Source organism: Solenopsis invicta, chromosome 15 (genome assembly GCF_016802725.1).
Source record: "Solenopsis invicta isolate M01_SB chromosome 15, UNIL_Sinv_3.0, whole genome shotgun sequence".
NCBI classification, from domain to species: Eukaryota; Metazoa; Arthropoda; class Insecta; order Hymenoptera; family Formicidae; genus Solenopsis; species Solenopsis invicta.
The window spans coordinates 6,390,745-6,409,714 of NC_052678.1; the positions used below are offsets into that span (position 1 = coordinate 6,390,745).

Here is an 18,970-nt window from a genome sequence, read left to right on the forward strand (position 1 = left end):
AAAAAAAAATATATATGTATATATAATATTTAGCAGATGAATATATAGTTTTAGCGAATAAATTTATATTTAACTTCAATGATTTATATTTAAGCATGTGCGCTCTTGTATTACGCATTCTGTATATTCAACAGCCGATTATAAAATAATTTGTAAAATTCAGTATTTTCTATTTCGCCGGGAACTTTCCACGTTATACGCGTGACGACGCGGACGGATGGATAGATAGGTGCACTCTATTCTCGCGGCGCTCGTAATGTCAGGTTAATCCGAGTGCATACGATATAACGCACGTGTTCGATAGTGAAACATCGGCCGCGTGCTCTCGGAGCGACGGCGACGGCGGAAACAGAGCGAGGGTAGAAAAGAACGAAGGAAGGAGGAGGAGACGCGGAGAAGAGAGAGCGGACAAACGCGCGCGTCTAGGAATCTAAAACGGGGCCGCGACGCGTGTCGGTCGTTGCGACGACGTCTCGTTATTGTTACCGGATGCCAAAATTACCGAGTGTCCAGGAAGACACGCGGAGACAACCGCTGAACCGGGAAGATAAGACTAAAAGGACGGGCAACGCCGTCCCGGCGCGCCGGCGCGGGCGATCCGTAAATTTAGCGCTGGCATATAGGACGCGCATTTCGCGGCTGAGAAAACAGATCTAATCGTAAGTCCGCACGCGCGTTCGAGTGTCCGTGATGCTACTTCGAAAAGCGATGGAAGCCAAGCAAGAAGCCCCCGGCTTCTTCCCAAAATGTCATAGCTGCTCAGCTGTCACTGATATGTACGATCGCATGACAAGAGATTGTATTTATATAACATAGGTAATGCGCGTAGAGCTATTTACATATTATCAAACGCAATCGAGAAACTACGAATTTTACGAAAAATAAGTACTTTGAATGCTTGCAAGCGTCTACAGAAACGTTATCTCGCTAGTCGCTTTTAACTCTGAGCGAGATGTACACCGTCCACTTTTTTTAACTAACATTTTAACAGAACAGAATGCATTTGGTAATTTTCTATTCTTGTTTTCGGCAAATGAAAAATTATTTCAATATTGTTTGTTTCATTGAAATTTTTTTTAATGATACTTACATATTTTTAAAATATTCTATATTGTATAACGTTAAAAGAATATGGAATATATTTCGAAATGATTAGTGGAGCCAAAATGGTTTCGCTGGAGTTATGTGAGATACGTAATCGAATCTCAAATTAACGTTGTAATTTCATGCGCGATGAACATGAATGAAAAACATAGCTATTAACGAAGAATTTGTAGGCATCATTTTGAGGGAAAAGCCAATAAATTGCGCTTTAAAGATCGTTTGAGGTTTAACTTTAAGCTGCATAAAATATTTCTAAGGTGTCGCGGTATATATTCGCCTTTATGCTGTTGCTCTTCGATCGAGTTTCTTCTTCCTGCGTAGATGATGAACGACAGCCGATCTTTCGCCGGAAGAATCTTGACGCGCAGGGAGGAAGGTAGAAGGTTAAAAAAAGGAGTCTCCCTCGTTTCGTCGCGCTTAGTTCGCCCCCCTTCTATTCCGCGCGGTTTTCCTCCCCGTTGTTTCTTTTCCCCTTTCCCCATTCGCATCCCCCATTGGCGTTTATTGGCCAAGAAATTACTTCCCCCCTCCCTCTCAGCCGTTGACCTTCGTGGAAGCTACTTGCGGAAGGAACTACCGACTAACTAGCCGGCGATCGATAGATCCAGATAATCATTTTAATGCTTTATCCCGGCTAATGGACCGATAATGTTGTAATGGAACGATAATCGCAAAATGAAAAGGTTTGTAGATCCGTAGACAGAAGTTTCCAATAGACTATAACGTCATTGAATACTTCGACGTCTTATATTGTTCTATCAGCAATTCACTATAAAGAAGATAACTATAATCGAATAGAAATGATTTGATCTAAAATGCAGAGTTAAAAATAAAGGATTCAGTAAAATAGATTGTGAAAATGTCCCGCGATTTAGTTTTGAAGCGTGATATAATAAAGTAAATGCAATAAAATATTGTAACGAAGTATATAAATTATATTGATTCTACCAAGCCGATGTCTACATCATTTTGTACAATGCAAAGAAACAATCAAATCTAACAATTTTATATCTAACGATCTAAAATTTTATTCTAAAAGAGTAATAATTAATGCTATTGAATAGTTGGATAAGATATTGCAGCTTTTTCGAGAGATTAATTTACTAGCAATAGACACGCGGGAATGCTAATTAGATTTCTGAAGCGTTATGTTTTGGCCGTTTCGCTAGTGAAATGAGCTTTCCCCCCCCCCCTCTCCCGATTACAGATATTATATAACATCAATTACGTCATCTGCGGCCCGCATTCTGCGCAATATGTCATTCGCAGGCATATTAATGAGATAGGATTTATTCAAATCCTCGCCAGAAACATAAACCCTAATCGAATCATCGACAACCCCGTTAGACGGAAAAATGACAAGTGTTATCAATTTTTACGGCGACAGCTTAATTTCGTAGTGATAAAAATAATGTGCCCGTATCAATAATCTCACTCGACAAGTTAACGAGATATAAAATATTTCTGACATACGTAATTTTCCATTATTCTCCAATAGGTAATTGTACTTTTCATCTTTTATTATCAAATCATAATTCTCAAGTAGTTTTTGTTTTCTCTTTTCGTGCAAATTTCACGTACAGCCCGGTTATTCGTAGAGCGATATACATGTAAATTACGATACGCGGCGCCATTTATTCAACAGTTCCGTCGTCAATCTTGTCGGGGAAACTTGGAGTAATCTCATACGGCACGTGCAGTCATACTAAGAGTATTAACCCTCTCGGTGGGATCCATATAAACCGACAGAATTATTTAACAACTTGTATCTCTGATAGAAAAGTATAGAGAGAGAAAGGTGGGGAAGGGAGGAGAATAATGCATTGAATCGAATGCTATTATCTCCTTTTCTATTATTAATGTACCCTGACCATTTCTGATGCGACCAAATAATGCATGATACACGTTAATAAATACGCGGGCTTTATATGATTTCTCAATGTAACTCGGTATAGTTTGTTGTTCTTAATAATAATACGAAATGCATTAATAATTAGGAATTATATAAAATATTAATTCATCGTTAATATCTCGCTGGCTTCATGCATTGTGGGGATCGTCGAATGTTTATCAAAATGCTGATGATACAGAGAGGGTGATCGGGAATTCATGGGTAGCGAGATCTTAAATACAGTTTCGCGCGTCATTTCCCGATGACGCGGGCGAACAATGGCGATCAGAGTTATTCGATTAAACATGGAGGCGGGCTAGATCGTATCGATGAACGATCGCCCGGAGTAATGCCAGTCGCTGGATATGGGCCTCGGATCGACCTAATAAACCGGAAACCTAATGCGGTTCAACCTAATAAACCGGAATTACCGGTATTAGGTGTCGGATCGACCGGTGTATCGCGCGCCCGGCTTCTCGGCAATAATGCGAATTTGAATTGATCCGGGCGGTGTGTTGCAGCGTAGCGCGCCGCGCCGTGCTCCGCCCCCGCGGACTGCAGAATGCACGCTGAGGGAAGATCGATGCGAATTCATTGCATTACGGAGCGCCACGTCGTTTCCGCCGCAGGGACTGCGCGAACACAGATATTACACGGCTTAAAACAATTAGCAAAGCGCTTCTCCAAACGGCAAGTATCGGGTGTGCGTTTCGAGACAATTTACCTTATAGTATCCGCTTATTCAGTGAATACATTTACGTAAATACGATATTTTATTCTTAATTGCTGGCATTTACCAAAGTCTCCTTCGCGTAATCCCCGCGACAAGTGATCGACTAATTGACGGCCATTCTTATAAAATCCAATACGTGTATTGGAACAATTACGGAACGTTCGATCTGAAAACTTATATTATTAAGTTCCATTTTTCTAATGGTAATTGATTCGATAAATTCATCGTAATTGTTCTGTCGTTATCACCGCGCAGCTCTACAAATAATATATAAATTTCTCAGTAATTGAGGAGCAGAAAATGCTTTTCAAAATGCCTCTCCTCCAGAATTTTCGGAAAACAAGAAAGAAAATCACGTGCTCTACGGAAAACAACAACGTGCCAATCAGTAAAATGTAAAAAAAAAAAAAAAAATCGGGCACGGTCAAAAATCAACTTTCTTTAAATTTATTTATTTTACTTACAAAAGTCTCTAACATAAAAAATGAAAGTCTGCCCCTTAATTCATATCTATAGAAAGATGAATAGGTAACAAAAGATGGTCCCCCTTTCCTCCCCCAAAGATTTCGAAGAAATAATTTTCTATTATTATAAAGAGTTTTACGCAAGAGTTTCATCCCGCGTTATAAAATATAATGAGCTCTTTTCATCTTATAAAATTGGCAAAATTTAAATGGGAAATCCACCCTTTAATTTTCCATTGTCGGGAAACGTCCGAGCTGACGTCCTAGTAATTCTCACAATCAGTCGATTTCATTGACCCGGGAGCAAAAGTATTTCGGTAGAAACGGATCAGTGCGCGATGACGCGCGGCGCGGATCACATTTCCGCGATCGGAGTGGCGAAGTTTTCCTCACGCCGAGCGACGGACGCAAAATACCGAAACGACGCGAGGCGACGCGACGCGTCGCGGCGCGTGCGACCCGATGGCGAAATAATCGAGAACCGCCTGTCGCATCGCCGGACAAAAGAGATATTTCACCGTCCGACAAATTCCCTCGCTAAATGGGCGCGCGTTCAAAAAAAAAAAAAAAAAAAAATAGCGGGACTGTGTGACGGCGTCGGCGGCAGTGGTGCGGGGGACAAGGAGCATGAAAATAAAAAGCGCGGGCCGACCGACCCGGTGTGTGCGAAAGCGTCCGCGCATGGCTGGGCAAATTAAAAACTCGTCCTGGCGCGCCCGAGCCGCGCGATAAATACAATAATAATTAGCGGAGCCTGCGAGACGGATCCGCTGTCATTAATGAAGGGTAATTATCGGGAATTTTTAAATGCGAGACTGCCGAGTCGTAATACTCCTCGCATTCATATCGCATTCATGCCCCCATCCTCTCGCGCAATTAACGTACCCCTGCGTAAAACTTTACATTTGCGCGGTCTTTTCTTGTTTATTTAGCATTACTTATCGGTGATCTCGCTAATGAAACTACAGAAAATACACGGTAGTTAACGTGAATGGCGTATTGATTCGTGTGAAGCGTTTTAGAGACATTTCTTTCTAAAAAATAATAAATAGATTAATGAACAGTGGTAAATATATCAATAAAGTATAATAAATATATTAATATATTTATATTAATATAAATATATTAATATATAATAATAAATATATTAATAAAGTTGAACGATGAAGCGATATACATTATTGATAAAGTGCTTTATAGAGTTTTCGCTTTATTGTAATATCGTTGAAATACGTCGTATCGACGACTGTGTGTGGAAAAAGAATTTGGGAATTTGACGCGGTATACTTTTTTGCTAAACGACGAACGGCAAAACCAGCTCTTTTTCTTCTTCTACGAAAAGAACTCGTAAACCGGACAGATGGCCCGATTTGTCTTGTATTTTTGGATCGAACGACCCTTCGCCGTGATATCTTTTTTTAATGGAGAAAGAGGGGGGGAAAGCAAATGATCGCTGGCACGGCTCCAGGGAACGAAACAACTCGGCTTGAGAATTCATTCATTTGATTTTATGCGCATTACTGATCGCAGTAATTTTCCCTCCAAAGAATCGTGAAAAGAAGCTAAAAATCCAAAAATAAGAAAAGAGTCTAAGAAATTAGTATCTATCGAGGCACTATATATATAAATTGTACGATTGAAGATTTCCAATTTAAAATTCTTAGATCCCAAATAAATTGAGATCCTTTCTTCGTTACGCAAAAGAATTCTTTGTGTATTTTCTTATAAAATTTTCCAATTCTTTCTTCTCAATTTTTTTTATATATATAAGCTAAATATTTCCAATATCATTAATCTCGGGAACTTTTATTTAATAATGTAAACATTCAGGGCATGCGGCTTGAGTGTATTTCATTCCACAATTTCACAACTTCAAGCGTTCCTAAAATGAATTTTATTACGATCGTAATAAAAAAGAATTTTCGTATCGGTCAGACGATCGATCAATCACTTTAGAAAGGAATTTTACTCTAAAACTTGTATTTCTCATCAATCATTTCTGCGTTTTGTTATCTCGGACAACGAAAACACTCTGTGCCACTATTTAAAATCGTCGTTGTTTGTTCCTCGGAAATTTCGGGAGCGCGGATGGATAAAGCTTTGCCAGTTCACGATTCCCGAAACAAAACGTGCATGAGAGGCCGAGCAAAGGGAAGAATTATTAGCGTCGGCACATACAAGAGCGAGTGAAAAAAGGAATAAACATGCGCAATAAAGGCGGCTGAATCGCGTAATATGAAGCAATAATCTACAAAATTTTGTATTGCGTGGCGTAAAACAAGTGAACGGTATTTATCGCGATACGTAATCTCGTCGAAGCCGGCGTATAACTGGTCCTTTTATTGCCGTATGAAAAAACAAGAATAATAATTCCACGTCTCACCGAATGGCACAATAACGCGCTTTTACAGCTGTTCGTTTCGTTTCCAGTGCGGCGCATGTCGAGTGTAACGTTTGCCGAATCTTTTTCCGAATTTCATCTTTCCGGACATAAATAATACGAGATACATGTATTTAATCATCGATCCCGTAGAGCTAGAAAAAGATGAAGAAAGATAAATTGAGTTCAATTAAAATTAATTTATATTAGTGAAAACGGACAGCACATATCAGATACCGATGTTATTTTTGTAACTGCTGTATCATGAGAAAAAAAAGAAAAAAATTTTTAATCGTTTTAAATTATACCAATATTTTGTGATAAAATTCAAGGTTCAAAGATTAAACTTTAAAATATTCTAAAAATTCCACTTTGTTACGATCTAAGCTTCTAGATTAGCTGAGGTTTAGTAAAAAGCCCACCTCGGTAATCGCGCTATATATTTTCACTGTAATAATAATGTACTTATCTTTCATATCATACAGAAAATATACGGTAATATATCCATGGCAAAATTCTCGACATTTGTTATTCAGCTTAGAAACTCTCAAGACAGTTCGTTGTTAGCGTATATTCGCATAGTTCTCGGCAAGTACGTTTCGCGAGCGGAACGTTTCGCTTCGGAAGTAAAAAAGTTTTCAACGGGCAAGTACGGAGAGTAGATCGTAGCGATGCTTGGCGGAAACCGCGCCTTCGAGACGAAGAAAGGAGGGAAGGGCCACCAGGGGTACCGTTCTCGGATTCCTGCGAATGCAAACGCCCGCCGAAAGTAAGCTAAACCATCTCGGCGGGATGTTTCGCACGATTGCATGGCTACACACGCGTTTGTGCGCGCGAGCGAGAGAGCGAAAGAGAAAGAGAGAGAGAGAGAGAAACGTGTGCTTATGTGCTCGCGATAGTTTGTCACAGTCAAGTGCTCGCTAAGTATGCGAGACCATTTGTCTCCGATCTTCTATTCTGGCACGGGTGTCATTCTACGCTCGCCGCAAACAGAATTAAATGTTTCTGGCTCGTGCTTCCCTTCCCGTACCACCTATCTGTCCCCATTCTTTATCTTACGCCCGTCGGTTTCCTCCACCGAACGAGAAACACGAAAATTTTGGTGGATCAGGCAGCTGTTACAGCCAGCGACACGGTGGATGTAAGTGAATGATGGCGGGTCTGTACCCACGTTAAATTTTACCTGAAATATGTATGTCGTAAGCCCCTTGGCTCGTCACTTTTATTAGTTTTATTATATCTCGTCTCTCTCTCTCTCTCTCTCTCTCTCTCTGCGATATATTCGTAATTCTCGTGTAACACGCCTATCTCCAGCATCGCTCAATATGTTAAACTACTATTGTAATTGAAGTTGAGACAGGTTAGAAAAGTTTGAATTATCGAGAAATTAAGTTTTAAAGTCAGTCGATTATCTGAAGAACAATTTGTTTTTTTTTGTTTTATAAATTATATAAAAATCAAAAGAAGTAAGTAGTACAGTTAATTCAATTAATTAATGAACATTGTAGTTATTCGTGTCTAATTACGTTTTCAGTTGTATTAGAAAAATTCTTTTAATTTCTACTTGAAAAATTGAAAATTGAATGAATTTTCATTTCTTACCAATCATTTCTTGCTAATCAGTAATTTATAATTATAGATTCGCATCCAGCAGTAATCTATGCCTTATAATTACATGTCTAAATATCAATGTGTGATTTCTAATCAACGATTGGCATATTAATAATTTGTAATTATTCAGATCAATATTACGTTTCTATTAGAAGCACGCTGTGTGCATACTATCCATTTTAATATCGTATATGCGTAGCGCAAACTATATTGACGCAAAACATAATGCGAACATTAACTTAATTAAATTTATTATCATTATATTTCCTAATTTAATATACGCATTATACAATTACATTATCTCATACGTAAAATAAAATTGTTAAATTGATAAATTTGTTCCTGCACTCTTATTCGAAATTTATTACTGAATTTATTATTTAACCAAAAATTGTATACTTTGTCAGATACGATAGTCATTCTCCGGGCGCGATCACATCCTAGAATATTCCTGGTACTCTTAACTTTGACAGTTGGCGTCGGTGATCGGTAAATGCGGTGTCGTATCCTGCGCAATTTTTGATGGGATAAGTTTCTATCAGGGATAAATAAAGAAACGCTTGTCAAAACGACAGGCGTTTATCTTTAAAGAAGATCGGAGAAAAACCGCATATAGTGTATAGGCGAGGCCAGCAGCATTCGCGAGAATAAAAAATGTATCAGCTGCGAAACGAGAAGCAGCAGCGGATCACGAGGATAGGAGGAGGAAATACATTTCTCTTGTCTTTCCTATTCTGAAATTTCGCAACATCCATCGTCTTATCGTCTCCGCGGTTACGTGAACTCCACGCGTTCTGGGACTTCGCTCTCGCCGAGGAATTTTATCTGACAACTACTTTGGCGAATAGTAAAAGAGAGGGAAAGTCAGGAGCGCGGAAAACTGGCAGATAGGAAGAGAGAGAGTCGCAAAAAGAGGAAGAACCGAGGAGAAAGAAAAAAGGAGAAGCGAAAGAAGTAGTCGGTGAGGGGAAGGGGGGAGAAAGGGAGCGGACGGTGAAGTTCGAAATGTGACGCGGAACGTGCGACAAGCCCGCGTTCAGTCGACTCAGAGGGGAGGAGAGGGGTATGGAACCCAACCTCCAGCCTCGTTCCACCCTTCCTTCCTTCTTTCTCCTCGTTCTCTTCGCCCTTTGTTGCGCTCGAGATGCAAGAGCCGCTCTAGCGAGCGCGATCTCGTTAACGGGATATGCGCCGTGCGCCGTTCGTCGCGTCGTGCAACGTCCCGCCTTCTGGTTCCCGGCAAGATCAAAGCGAGTCACGGGCCTGTCGCGACGAACAAACGGAGCTTTTCGAGGATGCTGGCCGTGGTATTCGCTTTAATTGTATACTTGTACTTCTCTGTATGCGGGGGCCCGCGCGTCGCCCGCGGCGCAAACCGCTTTATCGCGAGATTGTATTCTGCGCCGCGACCAAAATTATCATATCGTCGCCGACGATAATCTACGGGCGATTTGCTTCCGCGATAATTATCAGCCATGTTGTCACGATTATAACTCGATTTGCTTTCTATCCTTAAATCTGGAGCCAGCGCTTCTTGCAATTAGAAGGAATTAATCTTCTGACGTTAGCCGCGTGACTGACACTCCGCGTACCCTAGTCTCATGAATCCGCGAAACCGCGGTCACCAAATATACAAGATAAACCGTATAAATTGTAAAGTACACATTATATTTGTATTTTAAGCAAACAAAGAGTATAAAAAAGTGTCCCCGTTGAACATGAAACCAAATCAAGAGTGTAAATTTTGCAAAAACAGATATAATAAATATTGTACGATGGCACGAAAATAGCGGGAAAAATAAAAAACCTACATTTTGAAATCGTTTTATTGGAATCTAAACTTCACATATTGTACATAGAACTAAAGCGAAAGCGAGAGAAGAATAAGTAAACAAATATAAATTTGTTCCTAGGTGCAACACGCTTGCTTGGTGTATTCAAAAGAAAAATGTAACTTGTAATCTTCAAACCTTTAGTCTCAAAATTTACGTGACTCACATAATAATATGCCTAACGACATTAAGTATTCATTTTTATCAATAGTTATGTACATGTCGTAAAAATCTTCTTCCGCCAAGCCGCCTTTATGATACTCGAAAGTAATCACGGTGAAACGCGCGCGTGTTTGCTAAATTTGCTAATATTAAGATAAGGCAGCGGCGTTGAGCGAGACGGTGAAAAAGGCGACGAATAGCGAGAGGGGAAACGTAATAAAAAGATAGGAGGCTCCGCGAAAGCACGAGCGTGAGATAACTAGGACAACGTGTTTATACGCTGTAAATTCGTCACTCAAGATCGTCTATGTTGTCGTCGTCGGCGTCGTCGTCGTCGTCGTCGTCGTTGTCGTCGCCGCCACGTTGCCTCGCTAAGCTAAACGGAAACATGTTCGAACGTACGTCCGCGTCGTACAGGTATTTACGAGCGTCTCGTCGAGCGAAGAAACCTCTTCGACTCGTCGCGCCGCGGTTTCGCGTCTTCGTCGTCGGCGACCGGGGATTACGCCGAGACTCTCCGTTAAAATTCATTCAGATAATCTTTGTGTCATGATTATAGAACGACCGAACTTTCCTCTTCACAACCACGAATTTCGTTTCCTTTCGTCCCCGCTAACGCGACACAACCACGAATTTTGCCGCCGGATGCCGTCAATGTCGATTCGAGGACGCGTAAATTTCCAACTAATCAACACCGTTCAACGCGAGAGAGAGAGAGAGAGAGAGAGAGAGAGCGGGGCTCTCTGCTCGCGAAAGTAGCCACAATAAGTTTCTGACCCAAATGCGAATCGGATGTAAATCGAATAAAACTTTTCTAAAATATCGCGCGTTTGTATTTGCGAATGTGAGACGACATGTGCGCACATTCCGCTGCCGCGGGATATGTCAACGACCGAAACGATGTCAAAGGCTAATATAAAATAGATAATTAATTGAATGTCTTTTAAAATTTTTTTGTCCACTGATGAAATCAATGTTCACAATTCGTTCTATTTCTACTGTAAATCAATCTTGGATAGCGCACGACTCGCGTTTTTTTTTTAGATTCAATAATTGTTTCAATGCTTTCGCAAAGAGTGACTTTTACATGTAACATCGCAAAAATTACAACGGGCAAATATTTTCGAAGCTATTTGAGATGTCAAACAGCGATTGCAGGTACATTTCCATGTTTTCATACAACAATCTAAAAGCAAACACTGGAGGCGAAGTTTACTTAAATTTATAGTCAAGCAAATATAAAAAATATATATATAACGCGGTGTGATGCGTTAACCATATAAAGTTGGGGATTTCTAAAATTTCCTCGGGCGAGCGTGCTAACAAAGCGAATAATCTCCCAATGTCTACTGACAATGGTTTGTATTGTATTGGCAACAATTTTTGTAAAATAAAATAATTCACGAGATCTCTAATGACGAATCACGAGAGACATAACTGTACGGAATTTTCCATTTATGTCTCGAAGATTAATTTTGTTCTTTGTTGCGATTTTCCATTTTAATAATGCAATACATAATTCACTACTTCCCTTTAGAGGATTACCTCTAGACCCAAGCTATATGTCGCGATTGAAGGAACGGGACATTTTTAGTTCGCGCTGCATGTAGGATAATGAGTGGTGGAACGTTAGAATTAACGATAAGTAATGAACGACTGCGACTCGAAAGTATTTATCACCCGAGAGGGTGAGAGAGATCTCCCGCGTCTTGAAAAAGGTTGGTGACCAACCCCTGATCCAGAGTCGTATCGATCGAACGTATTCTCCGGAGTGCGGACGAAGGATTTACCGTCATTGGCGAGTCGCGAGGATCGTAGGACAATTTGTCCAGCGTTCGCTCGTACATTCTAGTGCGCCGAGTTTCTCTCGGATGCAACGGACCTTCGCGCATAATAGTTTTCCAGGGACGTATACACCGGAAGTCCCTCGTTCGTGAGACTACTCCAAGTTCCTCTCCCTCTCGGTTTCTCTCTCTCTACGTTCCCCTAACAACTATTTGCTTTCCAGGTGACCTTAATCTAGGAAATGGTCACTAAGAGGCGTTCTCTCTACAAATGCAGCCAGAGAAGAGAAGAGACTAGAACGAAGGCGCGGAACATAGGGGAGGGGAAAGGGAAGACGAGAGAAATGGATGATGTCGGCTGAGGATGAAAGGTGTGGAAATATTTTGCTTACATCGTTGTCTCGAGTGGTGCACATACGCGCGCATATCCTTTTGTCAACATACGCGAGGCCGAGTAACCGCGAATACGATCCTCGAAATACATAAGTCCACGTATGTGCAAAGTTACAAGTGGCTAAAAGATCGGAAATGCAATATGTTTTCCCGTTCCGCTAAAACGTACGCCGCGCCAAATATTCGCTGCAGGTGGTTTACTTTACATCGCGTATTGTGATTTCATCGGGATTCGCACATTTCGAATCGAACAAAAATACAAACATACATACATACATACATACATACATACATATATATATATATATATATATATATATATATATATATATAAACTGATCCGCATACAGATATCGCGATTGATACTTCAAATACATTCAGAGAGACAGAGAGAGAGAGAGAGAGAGAGAGAGAGAGAGAGAGAGAGAAACCCTTTTCTCTAAATAGACAAATTCGCTTAATACAACTAAAATTTCTTTTTCGCGAATATCTTAATTTAAAAATTGAAATCTGACATTGAACCACGTTCGCGAATCTTTTGTTGAAGTATATTTCTCTATATTCCCTAAAGATGCATCGCACGAAACCTTCTCTGATTGTCGGAAAGAGAAAAAGAGGGAGAGAGGAGAGAGAGAAAGAGAGGGAGAGATACATGAAATAAACGAAGGAATAACGTGCGATAACGTATTTTCACGCTTGTCGACGAATGTGCAAATAGCGTGAAATTGACAGTCGGATGCTCCGCGGGGACGGAAATATGCGCTATCTCAAAACTCGAGGATACAACGGTACTATTATAGCACCGAGTTTCACAGGGGGAGAGGAAGGAAGGAAGGGAGGGAGGGAGGGAAAGAGAAAGAGTAAAACCGCGCGACTATTCTCGTGGAAATTCGTCGTAGCCGCGAAAAGGCGGAATTCGTAACGACCATCGTCGCCGTCGCTGTCGCCGTCGTCGTTGTCGTCTTCGTCGGTATCATCGTCATTGTCTTCCCGCCGGCGCAAAATGTCGTTCAAGACAGGGGGTTTCTTACCTCCTTGACGGGGGCTGAAGGCGCCGGTGCTTCCTGCGATGATTAGAAGCAGCAGCGGGCTTAATAAGACTCTCGAGGAAAGCGGCATCTTTCCTACACTCCTCTACCGGCGCTTGCGCGACACGGGCTCCCCTTAGCCGGCTTCCCTCATCACAGCCTCCCTGTAAGAATAAAAGATAAGGAATAAGACACGACGGGCTCGGTTTCGTCGACGAAAATGAGACTCGCAAAGGGCGCTTCCGTCAGACGAATGACGGGGCGCCATCGAGCACCGCGTCTCCGCGTCTCCGCGTCTCCGCGTGTCGGCGGGCGGCAGACACGCATTTGCGCCGGGGTGATTTCGAGGACATTTCTGACACTCGTTACGTTCGTGATAAATATATCTCGGAACTGGAACGACCGGTGTCATTAGCGTGTCGTAGCTTAGTGGTAAAAAGGGGAAGGGCACCACTATTCGCTATGACTGAACGCCGCGGTGGCATTTTTATCCGCGGCGTGATAATGGTTAATCGATAAAACATCTGAGATATCACACGTGGACGGATCTACCCCTTTTTACCTACCGCGAACGTCTGCATGCGAAGTCACATTTTGAATAGACATCAACTCGCGTTCAGCCGCGATGCGGAACGATTCATTCTTCCCTCTCCCCCCCTCGCACGCGGAAATGGGCAGCGCGCGGCCCGGTGGTTCGGCGTTGAATGGATACGGCGAAAGAACACCGCCGGGTTATCTTTCCCACCCGTTCCTCGGTTTACTTTATTTTCCGCCTATTCTTACGTCGCTGGTCGCAAACAGCGGACAGAATACGAGAACGAAGTAGACCCAGAAGGCGAGACGAGACGGGGACGAGACGTCGGGGACAGGGGACGCGGACGCGACGGCCCCCGGGGCGCGTTGGGTTTCCATTATGCTAAACCGCAAATGGAGTCCTGCGATCGAGTGTCTCTCCGCGGCCGCCCCCGGAGGCGCACAATGGCGCCTGGTATAAGGCTCCTAAGGTGTAATGTTACGTAGAAATTAAATTCGCCCGTATTCTCTCGTGGTGCACGCGCGCTGCCCTTCTCTTCTCGCTCGTGGATCTCGCTGACGCGTCGTATCCCCGTCACCGCGAATTCGTCACCGTCGTCTCGCGGCGCGACGAAAGTGCCAGCCAGCGCGCGACACTCGAGCTTTTTACGCGGCAACGCATTTGCGACGATGACTTTTGCGGTTCTCCGCGAAAAACAGCATACGGCACGGCGGCGACGACGACGACGACACGAATCGCGTGGGACGTTAATGGAGACGTGTGCTCGGTTTATGTAAGAGCAAGGATATTCAGCGTACAGCTTCACGTGTGTGTGTAACGCGTGAATTCTTCGACGGTTTTGGTATTGATTCTTTTATTAGAAATTCAAGTATAATTATCTCATTTAAAATATTCACGATTAAATTGTTTTAGCGTAATATTTTCACAGAAAATTAATTAAAAATTAAAATTAAATGGAGGATTTAATTAAGTATCGTTATCAATCGTTTATATAATACCTTTATATAATTTCTGGTACGCCTTCCTCCGAGGTTTTCTACGTAGGCAGTTTTGTAAGGGAAACGCGACGTATGCACAACCGACGAATATTGGCGTTCGAGGTTTTCCACGACGCAGCTTTTCCTCTCAAGGACTCGATTACAGGCGAACAATTTTATTTGGGTACCACGAGCACTTTTTCATATCAAGTTTTTTTCTTTTTTTATCGTGGCTACCGACGGTTACTGCAACTTGTTATATCGCGCGGCGCTTTCACCGCGACGTTGCTTTCACCGCGGAATTTAAAGATCTTTTTAGTCCTTCTCTCAACTTATAAGCGTTTGATCGATTCCGAGTAGACGTTAGATTTGCAGCTTTGACGCAGGACGATATCAAAATATACGCTCCATATTTTACCTCGCTCGAGGATATCGTGTACAGCGGGTAAACATCCAATACCGGAAACGTCAAAAGCGTGAATAATCTTCTGGCAATTAAAGTAAATATTACATGTAGATTGCTAATTACATATCAGTGGAAAAAAGCAATATTCACTTTACATCTTTGTACGAAAAAAATTGATTGTATCACTGAATGTGTATTGAGAGAGGGAGGAGAGAGACAAAGTGTTTATTGACGTTCTGAAAATGTAACTTAATAATATACAAATATCGTGCGAGAAAATACCGAACTGGTGATGAAAAGTTTATACAAAAGAAAATAACACAATAAAATAAAAAATAAAAACAGAGCAGAAATAAAAAGAAAGAAAAAAATACAAATACAAATAATTACAAGCTAGATTAAAAAAAAAAAAAAATTACAAGAATAGCATAAATAAGCATTTACATGTGAGATTAACTCAAGGCTGGCGCGGTACATTCTGCTAGAGATGACAGAATAGTTTAAACGAACCCAACGATTTTGCCTCCCTTAAGCCGACTGGCAAGTGAATTCCAGAAGGAGGTAGCAGTGTAAAGGAAAGATTGTTGATATGTGGATACGCGAGAGAGAGAGAATCTGAATAATATCCAAAGTCCGACAGGGATCGTTTTCCAAGTAACTAATTCTGACATCTGAAGCGTGACATAAATTATTTTCTTACTAACTAATGCAGCGAATAATTAAGACGATAATAAAGTTGAATTAAAATTTGAGACAACATCTGCCAGAACTACAAGCGCGGGGAAGTGAAGGTGGAACTTGGAAATGGAAAGCTAATTTCATTTCAGAGAGAGCTGATCTCGCTGTCGTAATATTTGCGCGGAAAAAAATTTTTATGGCTTTCGAAGAGCACAACAAGTTTAAACCGCAACTCCCGACAAGTCATTACCATTGCATTTTCTACTTTTCCCCCGACATTATGCATCACAAATGAACATGAAAATTAAGACGTATCTTTCATCGTCGTATAGCAAACAAAAAAGGGAAGAAAATGACCGAGATTACAGAGATCTTGTGCGTGGAATTCGTCTTGTATTTAAAATAAAATTATTATGTTGCTGTATTATAAAGATAAAGAAAGAAGTAGAAAATGCATGCGATGTAACGCAAGTAAAAATATATGTAAGAATTCCTGTTTCTTTTTTTCATGTTGTACTTGCATACATGGAATAACTCCGTGTTCATAAATAATACATTTTTAATTTAATTTTTCTTATAACGTTTAAACAGCGTCGATATTAAAAAAATTTAATCTCATAAAAATATGGTTAATTCATCCATTGTGGAAGATGGATGGAAAAGAGATGTTAAAAAAGAGTGCTATGCAAAATATTTGACTCTATAGCTGATAAAGGCGCACATCAGAAAATCGCCGAAGCTTCATCTATTTCACCAGATATTCTAACAGTTCCGATACACCCGACATTTTAAACGCTCAACATCTTTTTCCTCTCGTTTTACGTGACAATACAGGTGGATTCTAGGATCTAGTCGGCTTCCAAACAACACCGGAGATTTACAATGTTGGTTCAACGTTTACCTGCAGCGCCGTATGTTTAGAAGACGAAGAATAACAGGTTGAGAAGGAAGAAAAGGGAGGCGAGAAAGACGGAAAGCGAGAGATAAGACCATCCAACAACATTGTTTCTTCCCACGGAACATCCTTGTCGTTTTAAAGCTAGCTCCGCAGCGCAGGGGAAGCTTCCGCTTTGACGGTTTCCTTATTGATCGCGCAAATTGTATTCCTCGAACCTAAGGGATTGCAATATTGGCGCGACGCGATTGCGATGATATTGTCGAAGACGATGCGAGAAATTGGAAACGGAGAACTAGAGGAATTCGCGAGGGCGAAGAGAGATCTAAATAAACCCTCGTCGCGCAACGCATACTTTGCCGAATAATGAACAACGCTTCTCCATGATTTTTCTTCTTAATATAAATCTAAACACGTGTCACTTACGGGATTATCGAAATGTGGAATAAATCGAAACGTGTCTCTTGAAATATCGCGGAATATCTTTTATATTGCCACATGCAGACGCGAACAAAAATAAAATGTGTAGAAGAAAGATCTACGTTATCTACTTTCAAAACGTGACGATCTACACTGACAAGAGAAAAATGCTTGGTATTTCTAACTATTATTGCATAAAAATAATTACGGCTAAACGATCCATTTTTATAATTATTACTGCTACAATATTAATATTATGTTCATAGTTTTATAAAAAAAATTTATCACACGGAAAGAACAATATTGCTGAAAAAACAATATTGCTGAAAATTTTATCACATGGAAAGAATAATATTGCTAATCTGAAAATAATTGTGTTAAACTATTTAAAAAAATTGTATCGAAAGTTTAATCTGGTTGCTAGAATGTCAAAACTGTTTGCAGCAGAACTATCAAGTTTGGGTGTCCTACATAATTATTTTGATCGTCCAACATAAAATTATTTTCTGATCTGTATTTAGCTTTTTAAATTCTGCAATAAAATTGTTGTTTTCGTGTATAAATTATGATAATTTCAAATAATAAAAATATCAACATACGAGTAGCAAAAGTAAAATAAATATTTTTATGTAGTAAATTAAAATGCAATCGCAATTATAGTGACTTATTTTTTAAACATTCGTTTACCACTTATGTAGTAATAATAACTAATAGTTATGATTTGCATAGTTAAACTGCAAATATATAATTGGCACTAAAAATGATTTAACGATCATGAATTATCGTTAAATTATGATAATAGCAACCATTTTTTTCTCTTAGTGAACCGTTCGTTGAAAAACCTTCGGAACTTTCTTCTCTCTGCCTAAAATGACACAGGGCATTACTCGCTCAAGAAGAGCCTCAATTTGTCCAGTGCGAACTTTCTATAAGGTCGCGGTATGAAATAGCACACGCCAGCATCTTAAAAATCGAGGAAAATACCTCACGCGCAATCGATACGCTGCCACGCTCAGCGGCTTGCGAGATGCAAATGGACCACTTTCACGTGTCATCGCTTATAAATCTCTCTTCTCCCCGCGCAGATTCTTGTCGGAACGCGAAGCGGAGGGTAAACGATGGATACGACGTCGAACGCATTCGGGGAAAAACGAGAAACGACCATGCGCAGAAAAAAAATAAAGAATAAAAAAAAACAACACACATAGAAGAAGCTCCATGCGGACAAACAATGTGGTCTTATCCAGCGGAAAATTTCCGCGACTCACATCAGCTACGGACATATATGGAAGGACCTCTTCTTCTTTTGTCCCGTCTGGCAGGGGCATCGCACGCCTCGAGATCGGCCATTTGCCAGACGAGATTGAAGATTTGCGCCGTTGGTTCGCCGGTTATTATCGCCGAAGCGTATAGATGAAGGGAAAAAAGGATCAGGATGTGAGGGGAGGGATAAAAACGGGTGACGACGGGGAAGTTGAAGTAAGACAAAAGATGAGTAGTTCAACGAAGATGGAAGGATAAAGAAGCAAGAAAGAGGAAAGAGAGAATAGAATCGCACTGGTTTACCGTAGTAGATCTCCCAAACGATTCTTTCGCTCGTCGGAAAAAGGAAGAATCGAGAAAGGAGAGAGAGAGAGAGAGAGGCGAAATGGAGGGAAAAGACGACAATATTGTGAC

The 18,970-nt window shown here is 40.9% G+C and overlaps 1 protein-coding gene across 6 annotated transcripts in view; it reads right to left on the reverse strand.

Annotated features, from left to right (window-relative positions):
* The window catches only part of LOC105207343, a 277,076-nt gene that overhangs the window by 108,393 nt on the left and 149,713 nt on the right, over window positions 1–18,970 (reverse strand). For all 6 annotated transcript variants that reach the window (XM_039457986.1, XM_039457988.1, XM_039457984.1 and 3 more), the window contains one exon: window positions 13,386–13,546. In XM_039457986.1, the coding sequence (XP_039313920.1) occupies window positions 13,386–13,473 (88 nt within the window). In that variant the 5' untranslated portion in view covers window positions 13,474–13,546. The remainder of the gene's footprint in view (window positions 1–13,385; window positions 13,547–18,970) is intronic.